At 39.7% G+C, this 24,991-nt stretch overlaps 1 protein-coding gene across 2 annotated transcripts in view; it reads left to right on the top strand.

Annotated features, from left to right (window-relative positions):
- The window catches only part of KIF6 (kinesin family member 6), a 272,771-nt gene that overhangs the window by 119,648 nt on the left and 128,132 nt on the right, over nt 1-24,991 (top strand). For both annotated transcript variants that reach the window (XM_067564771.1, XM_067564772.1), the window contains exons 11-12: nt 23,384-23,489; nt 24,409-24,550. In XM_067564771.1, coding sequence (XP_067420872.1) covers nt 23,384-23,489; nt 24,409-24,550 — 248 coding nt within the window. The remainder of the gene's footprint in view (nt 1-23,383; nt 23,490-24,408; nt 24,551-24,991) is intronic.

Genomic DNA, 24,991 nt, shown 5'->3' with positions numbered 1-24,991 from the left:
ACCCTGAACTAGGGAACAAATATAAATGGACAGTTTGGGGGTGAGGGGGGGGCAGCATGATGATCTACTATTGAGTGTGAGATTGTGAAAGCCTGTATGTTATAAATATGCATATGGCTCTCATATATTTTAATCTAAATAGAATTACTTAATAGGCTAAGAATGGGGCAGATGGTTAGGACATACAGTAGAAGAGAAGAGATGCTGTATATAGGCTGATACAACATGCCGGGTTGCCCATAATTAGGAGTCACCTTACAAAAATGGCTCTCAGGGGACAATGAATAAATCTTTTAGAATAGCCTGTTTGGCCTAAAGCCTTAGGGATCTCTCTCAGACTAGTATTTTTTGCTAGATGTTGCTACTTATGCTATCAAAGGAAATTATAACTAGCATCAACTGTAGAGTGTGGATACTATTTGCAAGTTTCTGCTCTGTTAACATATATGATCTGTATCTAAACTATATATTTTGAAAAATTCAGAGTATTTGTAGTTCTTTTGCTTCAATATTCTTAAACTTTAACAGAAGTCTTTCTGTGATCTTTCTGTAAGGTTTATGTTGTATATTATAAATCAGGAGCAGGTAATTAACTGGAGAAGTGAATTGATACTAAATATGTGCAGGACAATAAATGGAAATTTGTACCTTCATATTTTAGTAGTTTCATTGTGTTCCTTCTCTTAAATTTCAGGAAGCCCAAAATAAAATTAGACTTTTAAAAGCATTTTATACTATGGGTTGTAATCAGTTTATTTGTTCTCTGATACTGGTACAGATACCCTAAAGAAACATTCAAGTACAAAATACCTGAGCTAAAATCTTTCAAGCACTAAGCAAGTACTTCATTTGCTATCATCATATCATTGTTTATTTCAATTAGGCTCTTTTCAGTAGAGGAGGGATACCAAAATGAAGATAGGGCCTGTGGATAAGCCATGGATCTCACGCCCAGGAATAACTTTCTAATCTAATCAAATTTATAATGTGTCCATGACCATGTATCCTAGCACTAACAAAAATTAAATAAGCATACAAATAATCAGAAAGATTATATTCTCTCTCTTTCTTATTAATACTGTTAGAGTGCACATGGCATGTGGTGATACCACTTCACCACTATCTTACTTCTCCCCTCTTCTTAAGACTAATCAGTAAAATGGATATAGTGATACTTCTGACTGTTCTCCCCTAGGTTTGCTATAGGAATTAATTAGTTAATGTTCGAGTGTTCTGGAAATGTAATCAGCTATATATAAGTATTATATTTTAAATTACTTAATTCATTATGTTATGCTAAGTGCATCTTGCATAATGGGCTACATCCCGCTTATCTTATCCAATTGTCCCAGCTGAAGTCAGTGGACTGCTCACTTGAGTAAAATGAGTAGTGTTTGGCCCATTGTGTGAAAATATGTTTCTGTAGCTCATTCTTCCATTTAATTCAATAGAGGCAGGATCTTCCAGTTGTTTTTTTAATTAGTGGAAAGGAAAAAAAATCTCTCTCAGGGAGACCACATAATGCTACATTGTCACACTGTTTTTCACAACATTCAAAACAAAATTAAAAACAAATGTGTTTGACTCTAGTGTATAATACATTATTACACAACACAAGTCCTGAGAATAAAGCTACAATTGCCTCTGGAATTGTAACCTTAAATTCTATCTTGTGTAGTTAGCATTTACCTTATTTCTTTATATTTAGGGTTGTATTATTTTTATACTTGGTTAAACATGTGAGAGTTCTGCTGCTCTCATTTAGTTTATTTAAAAATATAATATAATCTCCAGCTAGACTGTATGGCTCAGCATGGAGTTCATAAAATGCTTTCAGAATATGAGTTGCTTGCTTTGAATCTCACAGTTTGCTTCCTTAACTATAATGGGCTGATCCCTAAATTTTCCTTTGAGCTAGAGAATTAGTTCCTTGTTTAGAAAAAAATGTTGGAACCTTTTGCAAACTTGAAAAAAACATGTATAAAATAGCAGCATGCGTACACCCACTAGAAGGTAATTGCATACTCACAGGTTTCTGTATTATAATTTTAAAAAATTTTAAAAGTTGCATTTCAGTGGAACCTTTCTCCTTTTTTGCTTTGTAAGTAGCATGCCAGAAATAAAAGGGGAGAGGCCTTTTTGTTTGAATGATGGTATAATTTCTTTCTCCAAGTGAGCTCACTAGCAACTTAAGCTTCATGCCCAGAAAATCAGGATTTCAAATCAAAACATTTGTGTTCCATAGCACCCACGCTTCTAGAATCCATGCCAGTTGGAACTCTAAACCCAGGCTGGAAATGCTGGCTTAGCACTTCAATCTATTAATAACTTTACCTTACTTCTTTCAGGTACACACACTATTGCAAGACCTTTTTATTTTTAATTTAATCAGTCAGTTATGGTTAATCTTTACAAGTGCTGGACTTGTCATCAATCCCTTCTGGCTTTTATTTTCCCGATTTAACATTTTGACGTCTTTATGCTAGCACAGTACTAGCAATATTGCACTGTGTTATAAAACATGGAATTTTAACAGTCACACAATGCTTAAGCCGCTATATAAACAATACAGATAGCATTTTCACTTACAAAAAAGGCCATGTAGATCAAGAGCTCTTATTGGCTGATGTTGAATCCATATCAACTGCAAGGTGGAGGGGGCAAAGGGTATAATTACTTTGTCTCATATCAAGACAGCTATGAAAGGGCAGAATAACAATGTGCAAAAAAATCTTTACCTTATTTTCCCCTGACTGTAACTGAGTACACTATAGGTTTGATGATGTCGCTATAGGTGTACTTCCACAAAATTATCCTCTTAAACTGTATCAGTTTGATGAACAGATTAATTTATGTTAGGATTTCATACAGCAGCCCATCACCATGGTATCTGAGCATCTAAATTTAAAATGGCCACGACATAAGAATATAAGAATGGTCCATCCCATTATGGAAAATGGTCCATTTAGCCCAGTAGCCAGTCTTCCAGCAGAGGCCAGTGCCAGCTGGTTCAGAGTGAATGAACAAAACAGAGCAATTATCAAGTGATCTATCCTCATCATCCACTCCCAGCTTATGGCAGTTAAAGGCTTAAGACACCCAGAGCTTGGGGTTGCATCCCTGACCATCTTGGCTAATAGCCATTGATGGATCTATCCTCCAGGAACCTATCTAATTCTTCTTTGAAATCCAGTCATACTTTTGGCCTTCACAACATCCTTGGCACGGTGTTCCACAGATTGACTGTTCTTTGTGTGAAGAAGTACTTCCTTTTGTTTGTTTTAAACCTTTTGCCTATTAATTTCATTGGGTGACCACTAGTTCTTGTGCTGTGTGGAAGGGGTAAATAACACTTCTTTATTCAATTTCTCTGTACCATTTATGATTATAGACCTCTATCATATCCCCCCTTTGTCATCTCTTTTCCAAGCTGAACAGTCTGTCTTTTAATCTCGCCTATCCTCATATGGAAACTGTTCCATACCTCTAATCATTATTGTTGCCCTTCTCTGTAACTTTTCCAGTTCTAATATATCTTTTTTGAGATCTTTTTTGGAACTTCACTCAATATTCAAGGTGTGCGCAAACCATGGATTTATATAGAGGCATTATGCTATTTTCTGTCTCATTATCTATCCCTTTCCTAATGGTTCCTAAATTCTGTTAACTTTTTTGACTGATGCTGCATATTGAGCGAGGTTTTCAGAGAACTATCCACAATGACTTGAAGATCTCTTTCCTCAGTTAAAACAGCTAATTTAGTCCATTGAGATGAGTGTCTTTTCAGAAGTAAAAGCACTTCAGAAAAGTAAAAGCTTTTCTTTTATGTTGAATTGACTTTTTAAAGAGTGTTAGAACTCATGTCAGTGAAGAAAGTGTTACTATTATGTTTTCACTGAAATGCTGACATTTCTGAAATTACTGTTTTCAAAACTGCTTTAAACAATATGTAAAGTTGGCGCGAAATGGGCTAAAGAGCAGCTTTTAATCATGTTACTCTTTTTTCTTGTATGATCAGCTGGGCAAAAAACTTGAGTTCTGCTCATTTTCTGTAGATTAAAGATGTGCTTGGTTTTATTTTAACAGAGTAAGTTGTTTGGTTTTCAGATATGGACATCTACGTAGAATAGAGTAATTCCAATGCTTAAATTAGAATTTACACATCAAGGTGCCTATTTGATTGTCCACTTGTGGTATTTGGGCATCTACTATTTATTTTAAATTATGGTTCTACTCTGAACAACAATTGTATAAGAAAATGCCATTTTTACTCCCTAGGTGTATTGGTCAAATCTGGTGCTTCAGTGACTAAGATTTTTATTGGTTTTTACTCCTGTTATCCCTGCAGAATCAGAGGGTATGTCTACACTTGAAATGCTACAGCCGCACAGGAGCAGCATCTCTCAGGGGTGTGAATTTTTCACATCCCTGAGTGATGTAGCTGGGGTGACCTAATTTTCTAGGGTAAACCAGCCCATAGAATGAGCTGGATTCTGTTGCTCCTTCTGCATCATCAGCATTGAAATCAATGGGACAACTCGTGCTTGAAGTTGCACATTGCTTAAATGCCTGCTGAACTGGTACTTTCAGTTGCACCTCTGAAAATTTACCACAGGCATTGCATTTGGGCAGATGTTACTGAGGACCAGATTTGACATGCAGAACCTTTATTACTTTCATGATCAAGAAGGAAAAAAATCTGACATTTAGGGCCCAGGCTGAGTTTGCAGAGCTGGCAGTTAGAAAAAATATCTTATTATTTGTAAACTTAGCAAGTTTTATACTGAAACCATTGAAAGACCATGCCATTTTAGAGTCACTTTTCAGAGTATTACTTTATTACACTAATTTTAACTGGGTGAGGAGTCAACATACTATTTCTGTTATTTTACAGTGACCAAAAGGCTCCTTACGGTGTATGGACAAAAATGCTACAATAAAATGTGATGTTACTCTTATTACTTTTTTTTATGGGAGAAAAGATACTTGCACACCTCAGTATGGTTTCCAAAAGTCCCATTTTCAAATTTATTTGTTCAAAAGCATCTAAGCAGGTTAGGTGCTTACCTCACATTTAAGTCAGGCACCTAACTGCCTAGGTGCTTTTGAAAATCCCACTAGATGCCTGTCTATGTCTTTAGGCATCTGAATACCTTTGAACATCTGGCCCATAGCTACTTAGGAGCCCAAGTCTCACTGAAAGTGGTTTATACTTAGGCTTTTAAGTCACTTAGGCACGTTTGAAAATGTTACCCCACATCTAGCACATTATAAGCATGCCTCAATGCTCAATCATATGTGATGAAGTTCCTGTGACTTCTCTTTGATTACTTCCAATGCCCCTCCTGCCTTTTTCCCCACTCATTTGAGATTCTTGCCATGTTTTGCTTAGTGATATAGACATTTTTTAGATTTTGGTCTTTCCATTTTTGGAGCACACTCTGATGATTAGACTACGGCCACTATTACATTAAATATTCCTAGAGATTGAGTGGTGCTCCTTTACATACATGCTTTCAGTGTATTATTGCAGTGTGCTATACAAGGAACAATTCATGCTCCCTGACCATAAACAAGCTACTTGACTTGTTTTTTCTCTCCGGATGTAATATGAGTGGTACAATATTGGCTATGTGATTTTTTTGTACATGGGACATCTCTCGGTCATGTTGAAATCAATGTCAAAACACCCATTGATTTTCTGGTACAAAGATTTAGATTCCTGTGCACATCATCATAGAATGAGGGATTTGCAACTGCATAGAAAGGCTTTAAAGCCATATTGTAATCATTTGATTAAGAAGAAACCTGTAACATATGGAGATAATAAAGCTGGCTTTGCCAGTACACCTAATAAAAAGAGAAGAGAAGATATGCAGAATTTGTACAATACTGGGAGGTGTATCCCAGGATTTTTCTCTAAACTACAGTAGTACTGCATTACATGAAGGTTCATCTGTAGGAATATTGGTTGGATTGTTCTACAAAAACTACCCATGTCCATGCTTTAATTGTAGAAAGTTTATACTGAAATCATTATAACTGATAAGATTGAAGAAAATGTCCCAATTATGGAATTCCACAAACTTGTGGTTCAAATAATCTTTTTGGGCCACTAACTTGTTAACTATATGCAGAAGCAGCAGATGGGACCTCATTATTACTTTACATGGTGGACAAAACACGTGATATTCACAAATCCATTTGTTTCTAATTGTTATCAGTAGAAAAGGAATGTGTTTTCTCTCTATCATCAGTGATTTTATACAGACTAATGTTTCCACTTGGCTCCTGGTGAAAATGTTACACAATTCGGAACATAAAGGGCAGGGAAAGACCATCAAAACATGTCCTTATAAACCCAGGAAATACCAGTCAACCTACAGCATTTATGATCATCAACTTAGGGCCCATAGATATAGGAGCTATCCCAGTATTCTCCCATTTCTTCTCAAAACTGTCCAGCTCTTTATTAAATTGATATTGACACATTCCAATATTCCAGGTTTGAACTAACTCTATGGCCCTTTGATTAATTTTTCTAAGATCATATTTTTGTTTTACTGGTTGCAAGATATTATTACTATTTTTATTTTAAGGAGGCTTTACTGTTTTGGCAGCATTATTTAAATCTTATGCACAGGCTTCAGTCTCATCTGTTGCAAACTATTACAGCCTGACCAGGGTCAAGAGAAATCAGCATATTTCAAGGATTTAGCGTCTCCCAGTGGGAGTCCTGTATGCTTCCTTTCTTTCTATAGAATCTAAGACTGAAATATTCAAACTTGTATACATTAAAGAAAACTTCTGAGATGTTGCCTGGAGTATAATTTTCAAAAGCACCAACTCTCATTTTCAAATGTAACGTAAGCACTTATGAGCCAGATTTTTAAAGGTATTTAGGCATTGCTGAAATATTTAGGAGACCAAATATAATTTTCAAAAGGGATTTAGGCACTTAGGTACCAACTTCCTGTTGGCAGTTGATGGAATTTAGCTACCTAAGTGCTTAAATCGCTTTTGAAATGGGATTTAACTTCTAAATCAGTTAGGTGTTGCAACACTGAGCAGAGCAATGCCAAATGCCTTTAAAAGGGCCTGAGTCTCATTGACTTTCACTGTAGTTTTATTGATTTAGGCTCCTAAGTCATTTAGAAACTTTTGAATATGTGAGCTTTATTTTCAGAAGTGCTGGGCACTCATAACTCCCACTGAAATCATGGGAACTAAGTGTGTTCAGCCTCTCTGAAAATCAGAGCATGTATTTAGGTTCCTAAATATGCATTTTGATGCCTAATTTTAGACATCCAAGTGTCAAAACTTTGGTTTAAGTTTCTAGTCTAGTAAAGTGCCAAACTTCCCCCATTCATCTTAATTGGATGTTAATGCTAAAGTCTAATTATATTTGCTTAGAGTCAAGGTGTTAGTTTTGGCACTGCTGATTCAGGCCTGATCATGCTCCCAATTAAGTGAATGGGAGTTTGCCATTCCATTCAATATTATTAGCCTACTAAAATATGTAGCTAACACGCTTATCTAGAGTGACTGGATTTATCAGTCACATTTGGATGCTTCCTTCATTTGGAAAGAACTTACTTTGGGAAGAGCAACACAAGCTTTGAATATAAAGATAATCAAATATTATTTCAGTTTGGAAAATTTGGAGGCCTTTGTTGCTTTACTTAAAAATTAAGATAACAGCAATGGGCCTAAGCCTTACAGGCCTGAGCATCTTCAGCTCCAGTTGGCTTCATTGGAAGTTGAAGGGGTTCAGCACCTCAAAGGATCAGGCCCAATGTTCATAGCATTGCTAGCTTAAAAATGTTGGAGCATCTCAGTGCAATTTAAGAAATGTATGTGCTTTGTGGAAAACCTGCTCCAGCTGCAGTGAAGGTCATTCACATTAATAAACTAATATTTATTATTATTATTAATAATAATATTTAGCTCTTACCTAATGCATTTTGATCTCAAAATGTGTTGCAAAGGAAAGTATAATTATCTCTAATTTACAGATAGAGAAACTGAACCACAGATAGTTGAAGTGACTTGCCCAAGGTCCTCCAATGGGTCAGTGTTGGAGCTGAGGATAGAATTCATATCTCCTGATTTACAGTTTGGTGTATTATCCAGCAGCTATATTGAATGAGATCCCATCATCCCTCCACCACTACCATCTTGTGTCTCATTATAATCTAGTATTAAAATACAAGAAAAAAATGCAAAGGAGAAAAACAAAAATTAGAAATCCCCTCAGAACTTCCGCATATAGCATGGCGGCAGGGCTGGAGGGAGATTATCTGCATATTGTATCACAATTTTCAGCATATTTCTATTGTTGATGTCCTGAGTTTCCCATTGCCTCAGTGACAATTTCAGCTTCTCCTTGCAGATATCTATTAGATAGTTGGAAGAACTACTTACAACAAGGGAGCAAAACAGAAGTATCAAATCTGCCATATTGCTATCTGACAGACTACAACACTGGAGCCAGATCTTGCTAGATGTGCAGGACCTCTCAGAAGCTGTTACTACGTTTAACAGAGGAGTTGTTTGTGACTTTACATAGTTACTAACTATATCATTAAAAAAAAGAAAAGAAAACAACAGTTCTCCTTCCAGAAATGGAACAGCTGATGATCTAGAACAAAATTAGGGCTAAATCCAGCATGCCTTAGTAATTCAAGAAGTCTCATTGACAAGCAGGACTACTCCTAGGAGTAAAACAAGCAGGATTTAGCCTTTTAAACCAAGAACCCTGCTGCAAAAATCAAATGTCCTAGGCTTGGTCTACTCTTAAAAGTTATATCAGCATAGCTATGATGGTCAGTAGTGTGAAAAACCACACACCTGATGGGTATAGCTGTGCTGATAGAACCCCCAGTGTGGATGCAGCAATGTCACTGGAAGAGCACTTTGGGATAATGGGGTTCCTATAGCAAAAGAAAAACTCCTTCTGTCAGTGTAGGCTGCGTCTACTCTAGGGGACCATGCCAGCATCACCATGCTGCCATAGCTATGCCAGCATAGGCTGCATAGTGTAGACATAACCTTAATATAGAATCATAGAAATGTAGGGTTGGAAGGGACTTCAAGAGGCCATCCAGTCCAACTTCCTGCTGAGGCAGGATTAAGTATACCTAGACTTTTATTTATACTACTAAATAGTCCATCTTTTAAAGAATGTAAAATCACAAGACCTTTAACAAAGCTTGAATATTTCTTTGTAATGTGTTAACATTGTATTGTAGCAAGACTTTGTGCTATGTATCTGTCTATCACATAACCATAGAAGGGTGAAATCCTGGTCCTGTTAAAGTCACTTGGAGTTTTGCCATTGACTTCAATGAGGCCAGGATTTCACCCACACTAGTCTTTTTAAATCTAGCAGTTAGCAATGGTTGTGCTTACGTAATGCAGTAACAAGCTCCTGTTTCACTCATTTTCATGTTACACGAAATCGGACCTCAGAAACCATTTATTATATATTGTTTACCAATGCTGGATTTGTTTGTTTTTTCCATGTCAGAGCAAAGTATTGTATGTAACAATATTAAAACAGATACTAGAAAGGGTTCTGCAGCTTTTCTTAATTATACTGTAGTTTTTTATTGAAGCATTTGAGTATTCAGGACATAATACAGTTATCTAAGGTGGCTAAAAAAAGCATGTATCGAGTCTGTGCAATAATTAGCATTTATAGTTTTCCATTACATTAAGGGCCAAATCCTGCTTATCTAAAAGGGAAACATCTACTTGCCTCAATAAGCCAAGCATGATCTGGACCCAGAAAACTATTTTTACATTAGCCTCTTCTAGGAAATCTATTATTATTGTGTAGTAGTAGTAGTATGACCATAGTATTGAGGCACCCCAGTCATAGACCAGGACCCCGAGTGCGCTAGGCATTGTACAAACACCGGACAAAAAGACAGACCCTGCCCCAAAAAGCTTATAATCTGAGTGTAACAAAAGAGACAACAAAGGCATCCTGACAGATAGGAAAGTACAAAAAACAATGAGACAATGTTGTCTACATTGACAAGACAGACACAGGGTTGTGTGAGGGACAGAACAAACAAACTGACTAAACAATCTGATGGTGGAAAATGTCATGTTAGTTCCATTATTTATTTATTTGGTTGGTTTTGGATGGGTTAATTTAGGGGAGGATCAGCTAAATGGGAAGGGAGGGGGGTGATGGGGACAGGTCAGAGGCAGGTGTGTTGTGAAGCTGAGGTGAAGGGACTGTGAGGGGTTCCATGGAGAGAGAGGAGGGTTGATGCAAACAGCTAATCATCACAGGGCAGAGACAGTCACAACCATCTACGCTTTTGATTAGAATGTCCAAAGGTCCCTGCCTTGGTTAGTTCTGTTCCTCTTGGCTAGAGTTTCTGGCTGGCTGGTATCTGCAGTTCTTCCCCAAGGCCACATGGTGGGAGGCACTATCTGTATCCTAATGCTCCCAGAGTGGGGTGGTCTCCCCTGCATAGTTCTGGGTCAGAAGCATCTGGTTGCAGGGATGGTTACGGCTGGGCCCCCATTTTACCCCCTCTCTCCCAGTGCAACAGTCACTGCTTTGGCTGCTTCATCACTGTTGCAGCTCCACTGGTGGTAGCAAGGTGAGAATGCCAGGGTAGACAGCATATTGGCATTTTTACCACCATGTTGTCTAATTCTGTTCAGAACAAGTCTGGATGACGCAGTGGTAAAACTGCTGCCATTTACGCTAGCACTCCCTACTATTGCTAGCATTGGTGGAGCTGCATTAGTGCTAATGCAAAGATGGAAGACTTCCCCCAAAAATAGTCGAGTGTAGATGAAGCCTAAATGCTTTTAGACTACAAGGGAAGAAATATCTTTTGCAACAAACATATTAAGAGACATTTCATTTGAAAGTAGAGCCCAATAAAGGTTATGAACAACAATACAAATCCTTATAAATACATACATAGCGCCTGATCGAGCTCCCATTAAAGTCAATGGAAAGACTCCATTGACTTAAATGAGATTGAATCAGGCTCATAGCTTCATAATCTCCATTGTGTTGCTTAATATTAAGAATAGACTACATTACACAAGTGCATTTTGTTCTATAGCGTGGTCATAAAGGGATTATTTGGTATAGCTGGTGGGATTTTGCAGCTCTTTCCAGCGTAAGCTGAGATGCATCCTATACACTTTCTCTCTTTTGTCATAACATTAGCAACTATGCCTGGAAGTACTTTCCATTTTCTCACTAGTCTTTCATGAGAAAATCAATTAATTAGCTGGTTAGTGACCCTGTGGGCTTTATCCTCCTATTGATGCATAGAGAATTTACGTGGATAGCTCCTATTAGCTATGATTGCAGTTATGTTTCAATCTATCATGCACCCCTCAGTGTTTACTGAATGAGTGCAATCACAAATTAAATTATATGGTTAGACCTGAGTTCTTGGTTCCTTTATGCATTAGGATCACAATAACAATTAAAAAAACAATACAAAAAATTTTCTGCCATAGTGGACTAGAAGGGCCAGACTAACTGGCCAGAGACCCTACTTGCAAAGGTTATAGTAAGCAAACTGAATTTCTGTCTACTCCTAATGACCTCAAAAATATTTCAGTAGCTTCTTTTGTTTACAACCTTTTTTTCATAGTCTTGGATTTCAGTTTTACATGTCATGGAGTCCACAGCTGGAACTAAATTGTGATTTCATTGTTCCTTAACTGAACTTCGCTTTTGTATGTGATATACGGTACAAGTGGTCTGTGGCTAAAAGGCAAGAGCTCTCATAAATGAATCATAGCACACAAGGCAAGGGCAAAATGAGGGCTTCCAAAATCCCTAAGAGTCTTGAATTCTTGCTCCTGTGTTTGGAGATCCTGTATCCTAAATATTACTAAAAGCTCTAAACCTTAATAACATAATGTAACATAATGTAAAAACTGGCTAATGGTGCGTTTTCTGATGCATTTCAGCTGTATCATTTGTATCTGGTTCACAAAAACATGATTGCCTAGTTCTGAAGTGGAAATGCCTCCCATTTGAGGTCATATGGATAGGCAGCTTTTGTGGCTTTGTGTGTGGTTTGACTAAGGTGGTGGCAGGCAGGCTGAATTAGGGAAGAACTCAGGGAAAGTGGTAGAAGAGAGATAAGGTTGATATTGTAAATCTGTCTGTAACTGCTGGATAGTCAGAAATGTCTGCATTTGCAACATAAGAGTGTTCTAAAGAAGATGGTAATAAAATGTCTTCCAAAGTTCCACTCTCTAGCTGTGTTTACACTGGGAAACACGTTAGGTAGCACCTGCTAAAACCCAGTATATAGAGAGCAATTTGTATTTTAACACATATTAGCTGGTAGAGGTTTACCCTAGGTTTTACCTCAACCAGCTAACTCATGTTAAAACTGCAACTTGCCTTGCCTACACTACAATTTTAACATCACTATTAGATTAACACTAGTGCAGGTATGCCCACCTATATTGCAATCACATCTTCATTTGCAGTGTACACATCCATAATACTGTTGTTCAGTGCTTGACACAATGCTAAATCAGTCATCCACACAGTGCTACTAATACCATTGGAAATACGGTTTAGCAACAGTGAGAAATTTATTAAAAACAGGCCTAACTGAAAAGCTAGGACGGACCAGATATTCTTGTTGTTGCTGTTGTTTTTTGCTGCCTTAAACACTTAATGTCATGTTCCTATATATGCTGTCTTGTAACTGAACCAACTTTAAATGAATTTTATAAATTGGCCTTAAACTTAATCCCTGCTGAGTGTTTGGAAAGTAATGATTTGGGGGGGAAGAGGGAGGAATTCTTACTCACTTGAGTTTTCTATTTTTCCATTTTTCTTGGATGAGCGGTAAGCAAGAGAAACTCTTTCTTGTTTACTGCTGTTTTTCATAAAGAATGGGCCTTTGTGTACTACTTTTTTTTTTCTTCCTTCTCCAGGGAGCTTCTATTGAGGAAACTATTCTTCCTGAGGCAGCAGGGTTCTGGCAACTGACTTCAGCACGATCTAGCTTCCAACAGCGCAAGCCAGGCCTGCTGCAGTTAGGACAGAACCCAACAGTCCTGAGGGGAAGCGTACAGTGATTTGAAAATCTCCTTTTGGAGCTGGCTGCAGCTACTAGGTTAGCAGTAACTGATCGAGCTTTAATAGTTGACAATCTCTTTACTCAGCAACAAATGGGGAAAAATACATAAAGGGATACTTCTGGATTTACAGGTGGCTTCACTGGTTAGTAGAGCCTTTTTTAATCTGCATTTGGCACACCATTTGTGACTGTTTCTCTTTTATATGAATCTGGCTACAGGGTATTACTATTAGATTACTATAATGTGTCTGCATGGAGTTACCACTGAAGACTGCTCATGAAGTTACAGATGATGAAGAATGTGGCAGCCTACTTACTTATTGTATTAATTACAGGAAATCTATTACCTGTGTTTTAAAGATTGCACTAGCCCCCTATTCATTTCCAGGTGCAATTCAGTGTGTGTTGATATTGATCTTTAAAGCTTAAGGGCTTGTCTACACAGAAACTGGATCTGAAATAATAATAATAATAATAATTTGTATTACCATAGCTCTAGGATCTCCGGACAGTGGACCAGGCTCCTTCTGTTTGGATGTTATAGAAACATACACAAAAAGACAGTTCCTGCCCCCAAAGAGCTTACAATATGAGTGTAAGACAAGAGACAACTGATTGATAGAGACAAAGAGATGGGGAAGTACAAGGAAAAAATGAGACAGTATTGGTCAGCATGACAGGCAGTGGTCTCAGCACACCAGCTGCCTAGCCATTGTCAAGTTTTTTATAAGCCTCATGGCAAAGGATACTTCTAAGGAGGGTTTTGAAGGAAGATAATGAGTAAAATTTGCAGATATTTACAGAGAGCTTCTCCCAGGTGTGAAGGGCAGCATGGGAGAAAGCATATAGATGCTTGTTTGAAAAGTTAACAAGTGGGCAATAGAGGCTGGCATCATGGGCCGTTCATAGGCAGGAGCTGACCTTTCAGTACTGAATGAGAGATGATAGGTGGGGAGAGGATAGGCCATGAAGGGCCTTGAAAATGAAGAAAAGTAACTTATGTTTGATATGATAGCGAAAGGGGAGCCAGTGGAGGCATGCAGAGAAGGTTGACATGGTCAAAGCGGCAAACTAGAAATATGATCATAGCAGCACCATTCTGAATGGGTATCAGTGAGAGAAGACTGCATTTGTGAAGACCAGAGAAAAGGATCTTGCATAATAAATACATAAATCGATTGTAAATCACACTTTTAATTATTTCAGTGCAAATCTAGGTGGATTCTCTTATTTCAGAATAAGAGTGCCCTATTTTGACAAAACTTGTCAACGAGAAAGTTGACCAAGTTATATTGAAATAGGATGCTTGTTTCAGAAGTTTGATATAAACTTGGTCAATTTTTTTTCAGGCATTTTGATTCTGAAATAAGAGTGTTGACACACAAACTTGCATCAAAATAACTAAGGGTGTGAATTGCAACTAATATAGTTATTTTGGTTCCATTTGCTGTTCTAGACAAGACCTTGTATAAGTTGACTGAGACCCTGTCTACACTTACCTACGGGATTCGGCGGCAGTCGACAGGAGTTATGCAAGCTACGCAAAAAACTTGCGTAACTCCCGTCGACTTCTCTGCTTCTCTTCTGCACGCCATCTTCACTGCACTGCGCCACTTGTGAAGCTGGTCTTAGTACGTCAATTTCTGGATCGACTGAGCGAGTCTTCACTGACCGCTCAGTCGATCCAGAGAAATCAATCTGACGGCGGTGACTTTGCCGCCGTCAGTGTAGCCGTAGCCTGAGAGTGTCTTTCCTTATCCTTGCTTTGCCGTGCAAGTTGTGAGTAGCTGATATACTTGAGCATCCTAAATTTGAACACCAGGGAGGCTATAGGCAAGGTATTTTTATTGAAGGACCCTCCACCCTGGAATTGACTTCTTCTGTTAGTCTGAGAGTTCCTCAAGTTCTTGGCTTTCAGGGGACAATAGAGAGACCATCTCTGTTCTCAGGCTTTTGTCTGAATGGGGATCATGAGTAAGAGCTTATTATTGTTATTGTTATTATTTTATTATTGTATTAGGCTTTGGGGGTTGGTTCTCTTTAATTTTAGTTAATGCAAGTCAACTGATTTGGTATATTCTTTTTATCATTGATGGACAAGTGCCCAGATATTTGTGATTGGCTAATTTTTTAAAAATAATAAATAAAGAAAATACAGAAAAGAGCAGGAATCAAATATAAAAGAAAAATCTCATTCTGGATGACTCCTGCGCAGAAGAAGTCAGAAACTGTTATTCCTGAGAAAAATAATGTACTGTCAGTGCTAGCAGTAGCCTTTGCCTGATTTGATCTGTTTTCTATCATATGTTTAAAAACACAGCCTTTTCCCTGGAATATTGATTAATTCACCAGGAACACTCAGCTATGTCACAATGTCTAAATACATGGAATCATTAGATCTCCATCTGGCCTGGATATAGCATAGAGATTGAACAAAGACTAAAGAAGCTGTTGGAGGGGACACAGCAGTGGATCAGACATTATAAAATGGAACAGCTCAGTAGCAAAATGTACTTTTTATTTAAAAGGTGTTGCATGCCAAGCAACCTCATTCCTCCTTCAAAATATACTCTCAAAACTCACTTCCTTTGTCTAACTTTTCTCCACTAATCCCTATTCTGATGCTTTCTGTTCCCTGGAGCAGCTTGCAGACACTACCCTGAGCTGAGCAAACAAGAAGTTAATAACAATTTGGGCTGGTCTACACTACTGACTTTTGTCGATCAAAGTCAGCTTTTTTCACCAAAACGGTGGTGTACACACTGCGTTCCCTCTCCCTCCCCTGCCGCCAACCCAACTCCCCCAATTTTGCGACAAAATAAAACCACCTCGACAAGAGGTGTAGAGCTTTTTGTGCCAAACTTTTAGTGACAAAGCATCAGTGTAGACACCACACTTGGTTATATGCGGTAAATGGCCTCCAGGAAGTGTCCCACGATGCCTATCCTGACCGCTCTAGCCATCAGTTTGAACGCCACTACCCTGCAGCTATCAGCCCCTCCACCTGTAAAATCCCAGGAATTTTTTTAATTCCACTTCCTGCTTGGTTTGGTGTGGAGAGCTCATATTGTATCTTCCCAACTGACCATGGTGGCTCCACACACCAAACGTTTTCCCAGTTGGAGCACACCAGAGCTTCTGGATCTGATCAGCATTTGGGAGAGGAGGCTGTGCAGTCCCAGCTGTGCTCCAGCAGAAGGAAATTTTGATACATATGGTCAGATTTCTTGTGGCATGACAGAGAAGGGCTATAAATGGGACATGCCTCAATGCCATGTGAAAATCAAAGAGCTGCGTCAGGGGTACCAAAAGGCTAGGGAATCAAACCGTCGCCCTGGTGCAGAGACAAAGACCAGATGCTTCTATAAGGAGCTGGAAGCTATCCTTGGTGGTGACCCCACCTTCACCGCCAAGAGACCCATGATTAGCGACCGATCGGTAGCAGCCTGGAGTTATCAGCTTCCATACAGCGATCACCATGCACTTCACCACCAAGAAGCCAGCTCTCATTCTGGTCTCGCAGCTCTCATTCTCATCCTTGCACCGCAGGACAGGGACGAGCTCCACACAGAGTTCTATAAAGGTGGTTTTGCACATTCAAAAGTTCTGCAGCCACTGCTCATCATCCCAGATCTGCATAATGATGCGATCCCACCACTCAGTGCTTGTCTCACATGCCCAAAAGCGGCGATGCATTGTGTGCAGATGCTCCATGAATGCAAACAGTAATCCGGTGCTGTTTGTTTGCATGGCACACAGCAGGTCAGGCGCCTAGGATTCCTGTTCTGATTGGGAACACATGATATACTGCATGAGCAGGTGCAATGTGTTCAGAACACTGACAACAATAGTGGAGAGCAGTGCAGGATTCATCCTTTCAGATAGAGCTGGTGAGCGCACAGGAAACTGGGGCTGTTGAAAAATGCCGCAAAACACAGTCGGAAACCCATGGAATGACAGGACAGAAATCATTGCATCATAAGAAGTTGAGCCCGAACCCATGATGCACTGTGATCCTCTCCATCTTCCCACAACTCCTAGCGGCACAAGATGGGGAGTTGCACAATGGGATAGCTGCCCACAGTGCACTGCTCTCACTGTCAATGCTAGAGCACCAAGTGTGGATGTGCTTTGGCGACACGAGTGCTGTGTGAACAGGCACAAGCATTGTAATTACAGCACTTTTTGATCATCGCTGTAACTTGCATCGACAACCCTCTCCAGTGTAGACAAGGCCTTAGGCTCACCCAGGTGCTCCCCCAAGGGTCTGTAAAAGTTAGCTGCTCCAGGAACAAGAGGACAGAGACTGCCTGAGAGAAGACTGGTCTCTGAGCCCAGGACTGAGTTAGAAATCCTGAGCTGAGAAACTTTGTTCTCTGTTATATTCTAATGTTTTGTTAACTAATATTAACTGACTGAGATCAACTTTTCTCTGAAAAAGGGGACAGGAGTGGCTGTCCTTTTGCTTTCTGTGCTAATTCAGCTAAATCACCTACCTTATGTGGCAGTGGCCAGCTAGATTGGATTTAATAGGGGTATTCCTGCTTGGATGCTAGGGGATCCTTGTCCCTCCTGACCGACTATGGCCCAGCTTTGCATTGGGCTGTGCCATTTTATGTATCTATCTATAGCTATGTCTACGCTACAGACCTTACAGTAGCAGAGCTTACCATTGCAGCTGTGCCGCTGTAAGGTTTCCCGTGTAGCCGCTGTATGCCTACAGGAGAGAGCTCTCCTGCCGGCATAATTAAACCGCCCCCAACGAGCGGCAGTGGCTATGTAAGCGGTAGAGTGTCTCCCACCAACATAGCTCTCTTACACCAGAGATTTTGTCGATGACACTTATGTCCATGTTTTTTTCACACCCCTGACCGACAAAAGTTTTATTGACAAAAGTGCTAGTGTAGACAAAGCCTCTCTGTCGTATTCATATGACTCCCATTACTGTAATATCTGAGGGCCTCCAAATCTTTTAATGTAGTTATCCTTCAGAACCCTGTGAAGTAGGATAGTGCTATTATGGCCATTTTAGCCATGGATAAGGGTATGATTCTGTCTTAGAGGTCATGGAAGTCATGGATTCCAGGACTACTTCTGGGGCAGGGCTGGAGCAGCTATCAGCCCCCAGCTGCCAGAGGAGAGGCTCCTCTGGGGATGGGCTCCTGCTTCCAGGAAGCCTAACAGCTGATCCATGGAGGCAGCTGATCACCGGGCCCCAAACAGCTGATGTGTGGTGGGGGAGGCTGCAGTCTGGGGCCTCTAAACAGCTGATGAGTGGCAGCAGGAGCTGCAGCCCAGGGCCCCAAACAACTGATGAGCGGCAGCTGCCTCCTGGGGGCTCCTGAATAGCTGATGGGCAGCAAGGGCAGCTGCCACCTGGGAGGCCCGAAACAGCTGAGCAGCAACGGCAGCTACCGCTTGGGTCCCCTGAACAGCTGATGGGCTGCCCCGGGTCCCCCCCAAACAGCTGATGGGTGGTGGCTGCCGCCTGGGGGCCCAAACAGCTGATCAGCAGACCAGCCCCCAGAGCAGCTGGGTTGGGGGTGGGGCTGGACCAGCTGCAAACCCCAGCAGGGCTGTTTGTCCCCCGTTCCCCAGGATATTTTTACTAAAAGTCAGGGGCACATCACGGCGTCTGTGAATTTTTGTTTAGTGTCTGTCACCTGTCCCTGACTTTTACTAAAAATACCCATGACAGAATCTTAACCTTAGCCATGGGGAACTGCGGCACAGCCATGAAGTGACATGCTCAACAAAGTCCGTGGCTGATTGCCAGGTTAGCACCCTATCACTGGATCATCCTTCCTCTCTATCTGCCTTTGGTCATTCTTCTAGACCTAAGGAGCCTTCTTATTGACCAGAGGGCAGCTAGTATCAACCCCTCTTCAAGAATGAGCTTTGAATCAGGCTCTCCTAGGGCAGCAAGGTTTCCCCTTCCACCTATTTACCCCTGTGCTAGGGGAGTGGCTAGGGCAAGTGGGTGGTGTTTTGCATTAAGATACCATATTGGTGTTTAACTGTCACTTGTATGTGTTATGTTAACTAAACATTGCATTTTCCTTTCTGCTTGGGTCAAGCTAGAATCAAGTTCACAAGTTCCATGTTGCATCATAGCTTTGTGGCAGGCAGTCTTTGGAGGGGGATAAAAGTATTCGACTGTTGGGGCTAGGCCATAGGGCTATATATCTCCTAAAATTCTAGACTTTAATATGGAGCTGGGACCAAGAGACTCTCCAGCAGAGACATATCCAGGCCTAGGATGGGCAAGAGAGTATCTTTGATTGGGTGGACAAGTTGTGGGTCATGGTTGAATTGAGCAGCTACAACGACCCTTTGTTGCAAAGACTACATTCATTCCCTTCATTCATTTATTTACATTTTTATTGTTTGTTAAATAAAGTTGAAGCCTTTGTGCCATAGATTATCCATTGCTTCTGAACTATCTTTTTGGGGATCCCCTGGACAAGCTGCTTTACTAGACTACCTTCCTCGTGTTACCTGACAATTTAAGCACATACATGTATATCTTATTAAAGAAGAAGAAATTTACTATACAAAAGTTTGTTGTGCTAATGTCTATATCCCTCTCTCTCCTTTTATCTCTTCTCCTCCCTCCTGTTGTCCTGTGCTCTGTTGTCATTATTTGTGTTATCTCTCTAATTTAAATGATGAGCACCTAGGGGAGGAGGGTAGCTTTGTTTTCTCTTCTGTAAAGCTTTACATCATGGCATCATATAACTAGTATAAGAATGTTTAAATTATTTTCACGGCTCATTCATTGATAAATCCTTCTGGAAGTTTATATCAGTGGACATAAGATATGTTCAACAAGAAGAGAAACCTTAGACTGTATCTGCATCTCATCATCAATTTATTTTTACCTTTGTTTAATAATTTAGTGCATTGGCAGAACTCCCAGAATGTTCTAATTTCAATCCTTTTTGTCATCAGGTTATATGTTTACCTAACAAGGTTGGTCCTCTAATTCTTTCCTGTTAAAAGGTGTCTGTGCTGTCAGGGCCCAAGCATAATTTTTTCGGGCCCAGTACAAACTTGTAACATGGACCCCCTCCCACCCACATACCCATGGGGGTTGCAGCCTAGTCCAGGCCCCCCAAGGCCTCTGGGACCTGGTAAAGTGTACCCTTCCCCCCCACCCATGTGGGGGCCCTGTGTGCTGTGTGCACAGAAATTAATTATTCATGTTGTTTGTTTTTTATATTCAGAATATGAATCAGAAAGGTTGTTTTAGTTCTTGTGCTTAATTGTGAGTTTTGAGGGCCTTTTCCACTTCTTTTCCCTATTGGCAAAAAATTCCATTTCATCTTTGGTTCACAAAATTCTTCCTCTTTGGCATAACGGTCTATATTAAAACACACTGAAGAAGTACTGTTCTTTAGAAGTGGCAAAAAGGCTTAGTTGGTTAACCGCTTCTAATCTAGATTCTGCTACAGCAAAGTTGAATCAGTCCATCTGGCACTAAAATCCACTTTGGCTCCGGTCAATGTGTGGTCTTAAGGCCACAAAAAATGAATTGGGCAATCGTGGTTTTTCAACATGCTGGAAATATAAAGTGGATTACAGGTAATGGAGGAGGGAGAAAATGCTAGCTCACATCATGTTTACCACTCACCTAATTTGTAAATAGGAAACTAAAGTTGCAAAGAATGATATTCCATTTCAAAATGAGACAAAACTGTCTCTTGGGACGAGTACATGCTCTCTCTTCTCCCTCGCCTTTCGTTCTCTTTTCTACTAAAATATTCTTATAACTCCCTGCAGTGTTAACTTGATGGATAGTCATGTTGCAAGCTTCCTAGCTGAGAAATGTTTTTGGATTGATTCCCATAACCTAAGTCCCTGCCAACTGAGGCAATCAGGGTGTACCTGAAATGCCTCTTCTTTTATTTTCAGTTCAAGGTTAATGTCATATTGCAGTAGCATTAAATGACCTCACATTGAGGATCTGACCCTAGTGTTAAAAATTAGGAGAAAATATTTTTAGAATTTTTCTCTTATTAAATTTCGTTAATGTAGTGCTCAGTATAGTGCCAGATTTAGTGCCAGATATTGAATTCCTCTGTTTATCAATAGGTTAACTATAGCACCGGCAGGGGCAATACAGACGTCTCCACGTTTCCCAGTCATGATACACAGAGGCCACCTGTAGGTGTGAGGGGGTGGTTCTCATGCCCATTTAATCCTTGGCCTATCCACTGAAATTACCAGTAGGTTTCCACTTGTGGTAATGGTGTTTTCTGTAAATTGGACACTTATCCACAGAGACCGATAAATGTAGCAATAATTAAAACTAATATTCTTGTCTTTATTACTTAGTAATCTCTGCTGTGCTTCAGTCTGAGGGGGAAAATGTCTGTAATTCCAGGGATGCATTGTTTCTAACTAATTTAAATTGACTTAAATGGCCCAATCCATTAAACCCTTTGCATGTATAATTCATGCTGATGTCAGTGGGTGTTCTGTGAACTTTCAGGATCCTGCCCACGTTTTTTTGTTTAATGGGATCTAAGTGTGTGCCTTCCTGTATCTTGGCATGAATTTGTCAGCAATAAACTGTTCTTTTTCAGGACACAAACTCTAATTTCATTAACATGATTGCATAATATTATGGATGAGCATAGGAATTAGAAAAATTTAAGACATGCATGAATTTAGAAGAGAAAATAGCCCTTGCATTTTTTGAGGCTCCATTGGTTATGGTAATTGGTAAGGGTTGAGAATTAAGCTAACAAGTACTCTTCCTGAATTTGTGGACGTCCATTTGCCAAGAGTTTGGTGTCAGAGACCATGTATATAATGAATGATACACACTAAATATTTTGCCCATATATTCTCCTTTGATAATGGAAACAGGAAAGAAAAATCTAGCTGAAACTGATCAGGTTCATGAAAAGTGCTGGGAGCAGTGGCTTTAGAGCATGTTGCCCTCTTTTCGCACACCCAATAAAAGCCCTACTGCTCCTACTCTGCAGGGTTGAGGCTTTCCAACTATTGAGGAGTCAGGAAAAGATGGAGCTAAGTGACAGTAACTGTCTGTCATATCTCCCTCAGTTCTCATGTCCACCTCCACACCCTGCAAACTTTCAGGCATTTACTGCTGAAGCTAATGCTGAACCACATGTGTTGTGAGAACCTCCTTTTCTCAGAGAGGGCTCTCAATCAGCCACCAGCAGGAAACCATAGCTGCTCTAAAGCTATGTTGCTGTGTGGAAAGAGAGAGTCTATGACAGTAGTGCAGGCAGAATTACGGGGCATCCATGCTAAGATCCTCATGCTCTTCAGTCTTCCAAAGATTCCACACAAAAATGCTGTGTACATTGGGAAAGATGGGTCTGAGGCTCTGCCTGATCTACAGAAGTGGGGATGAGGTTGTAAACCACATCTGCTGATGAATGGATATTATAAAAAATTCCAAGAGTTGTAACTCACAGAGTTTCATGATCCTAATACTGATTTTCCCCACCATAGCCCATAATTTGTCTCTAAAAGAACAATGACATGTTTCTGTATCTCAGATGGTTTTCTTGATGAGCCTGGTCCTGCAGTTCTAATACAAGCAACACACATACTGACCTCAGTGGGAATTTTTCTTGCATAAAGACTGCAGGCTCAGCCCCTATTAATAAACAAATAAAATGTTTAATCAATTTCATCAGAAGGAAGTGGAACAATGGGTCTTTGAGGTATATAGAGAAGCTGAGATCCAAAAAAACAATATTGCCCTACATGAGGATGGAGGCTGAGAATTTTATTAATTCAATCTAAGTTATAAAAAAAAGTTACAAAACTGCTAACAACCTATATTCAAAAGGGAGATAGATTTTAAATTTGCATGCATATGTATGAAAAAATATAGGCACAAAACATCCAAAGCACTAGTCTTAGAATTATGCCTTGTGAAAGAGCATGAGGAAACTGATTATGGATACTTTAAATTATGAGAGAAATCAGGAAAACAGAAGATTACTTTTAACCATTTCAGTCCCACAACTGTTAATTAGCAAACATAAATCACTATCTGAAACATTTGCAGTCCCTCCCATGTTAAGCCCAGAGTCTAGAACCAGAAAAAGAAGTTGATTGTTTTTGCTTTCAAGTAGACTAATACAATGGACCCCAAACCAAAAGCCTTCTGGGAAAGGCAGTAAACTTAGCAACTCAATTTAACACATTCCTAGCTTGAGTCAGTGTTGCCTGCTCTTATGAGAATTTTTAAATTCCATTAAAGATTTTATTTTTTATTCTCATCTATTATGTGTTTTCAGGCTGGACGAGCTAATTAAAAGATTTCTGGAAGATCCTGATCCTGAGAGCATGCTGGACATTGGAGCTGATATGCGCAAGATCAAGCACTGTTTCAGTTACATAAAGGTATATTCTGTGCACATACAAGGACGTGCAGAGGGCTCTAAGAAAGAACAAGAAGTATTAGCAGATATAGGGGAAGAGAGCTGCAAAGCAACCATCAAGCTATGGAGAAGAAGGAAGTGTAGACAGGACCACAGCAGGTCTGAGAAATGCCTGGAGGACTGAAATGGATTTGAGAAATAGCTGTAAAATACACAACAAGAATCTGAGGGAGCTAAAGGGAATGCCCAAAGGGTATCAGAGGTGAAAGGAGTGATAGAGAGAACTGGAATTTACAGGAACTGCTCTGCTGAAGTTATCTGTAAGTGGATAGAGAGTATATCCAGGTATATAAACAAACAGCTAATAAGGAGCTTTACATTAAATAGTGATTCCCAGGGCGATATCAGAAAGTAGGATTTGTGTCACTTATCCAGCTGCCACAACTGTGTTGCTTATATGCTATGCTGGGATCCTATGCACACAAGACATATATGGGGTGAGGAATAACAAGGGAATTAAATGGAGGAAATTGAACATAGGATATATTTTTTGTCTTTGTTTATGCCCCGCTATAAAGGCTTCTACAATTTTCTAATATAGTAAAGTATAAAATAGTATCCCTGAATTTGATCTCCAAATGAGGAGGAATTAGTTTGCAGTTTTGGCTTTATCCTTACTACAGTGGGTGTTAATTAGTGGAGAGAGATATGTAGGGCTTAGATACTGCATGGAGGAAAACTAATCAGTGGAAATTGGGAGATATCTCATACCTGACTCAATACTTATTGCTTTGCAGTCTACCAGTGGCAGGATTTTGCTTTTCAGAAATTATGAAGAGGCTTTCAAACCTGCTAGTATAGATAAACAGTGACACAGGGATAGGGGGAAATTAATGGCATGAGTGACAAGGACCCAGAACTATTTTTATTTTACTTCATAGCAACTGATAAATCATACAAACATTCCTGACAGAAGTCTGCTCTCACCAGACATCGCTGGAGATAACGATACTAATACCCCAGAGAAGAAAGAGGAGTTAAAGAAGTTGAGAGATCTTCTGCACCAAAGAGATAATGAAATCAGTATCCTTTATGAAAAAGTACTTATTTGGATTTAAGATAATCTGGTTGCAATCTGAGGTGTGGGTGTGTATGCAGTGGGAGATGGTGATCTACAAAGAATTTCTTCCCTCTCAAACAAATGTACCAGTCCACATTCTTAATCTAAGCGTCTCCTGTCACTCTATCAAAATCCCATTGTTGCAGTTGGTCCAATGTTTCTGTTATGAGTTGAACCAAAATCCTGGATCCAAATAACCTAGGGTTTTGGGAAATTCTGATCCATATCCAAAAGTACTGGTTCAGGCTCATGTCTAGAAAACTCTCCTCCAGCAAATGATAAACTGGGTCTAGCATGGAAAACTATGATGCTATATAAAGAACAATTTCTTACCTTACAAAAAATAGAATTTCCTGTATTGTTATTTTTAGCCAAATGAAATGCTGCTTCGGGGAGTACTGGAC

Source organism: Emydura macquarii, unplaced genomic scaffold, assembly GCF_026122565.2.
Source record: "Emydura macquarii macquarii isolate MOO-44397 ecotype Brisbane River unplaced genomic scaffold, CSIRO-AGI_Emac_v2 contig_2676, whole genome shotgun sequence".
Taxonomy (NCBI): domain Eukaryota; kingdom Metazoa; phylum Chordata; order Testudines; family Chelidae; genus Emydura; species Emydura macquarii.
The sequence above is the reverse complement of the archived record's forward strand: the minus strand, read 5'-3'. Positions and strand labels throughout refer to the sequence as shown.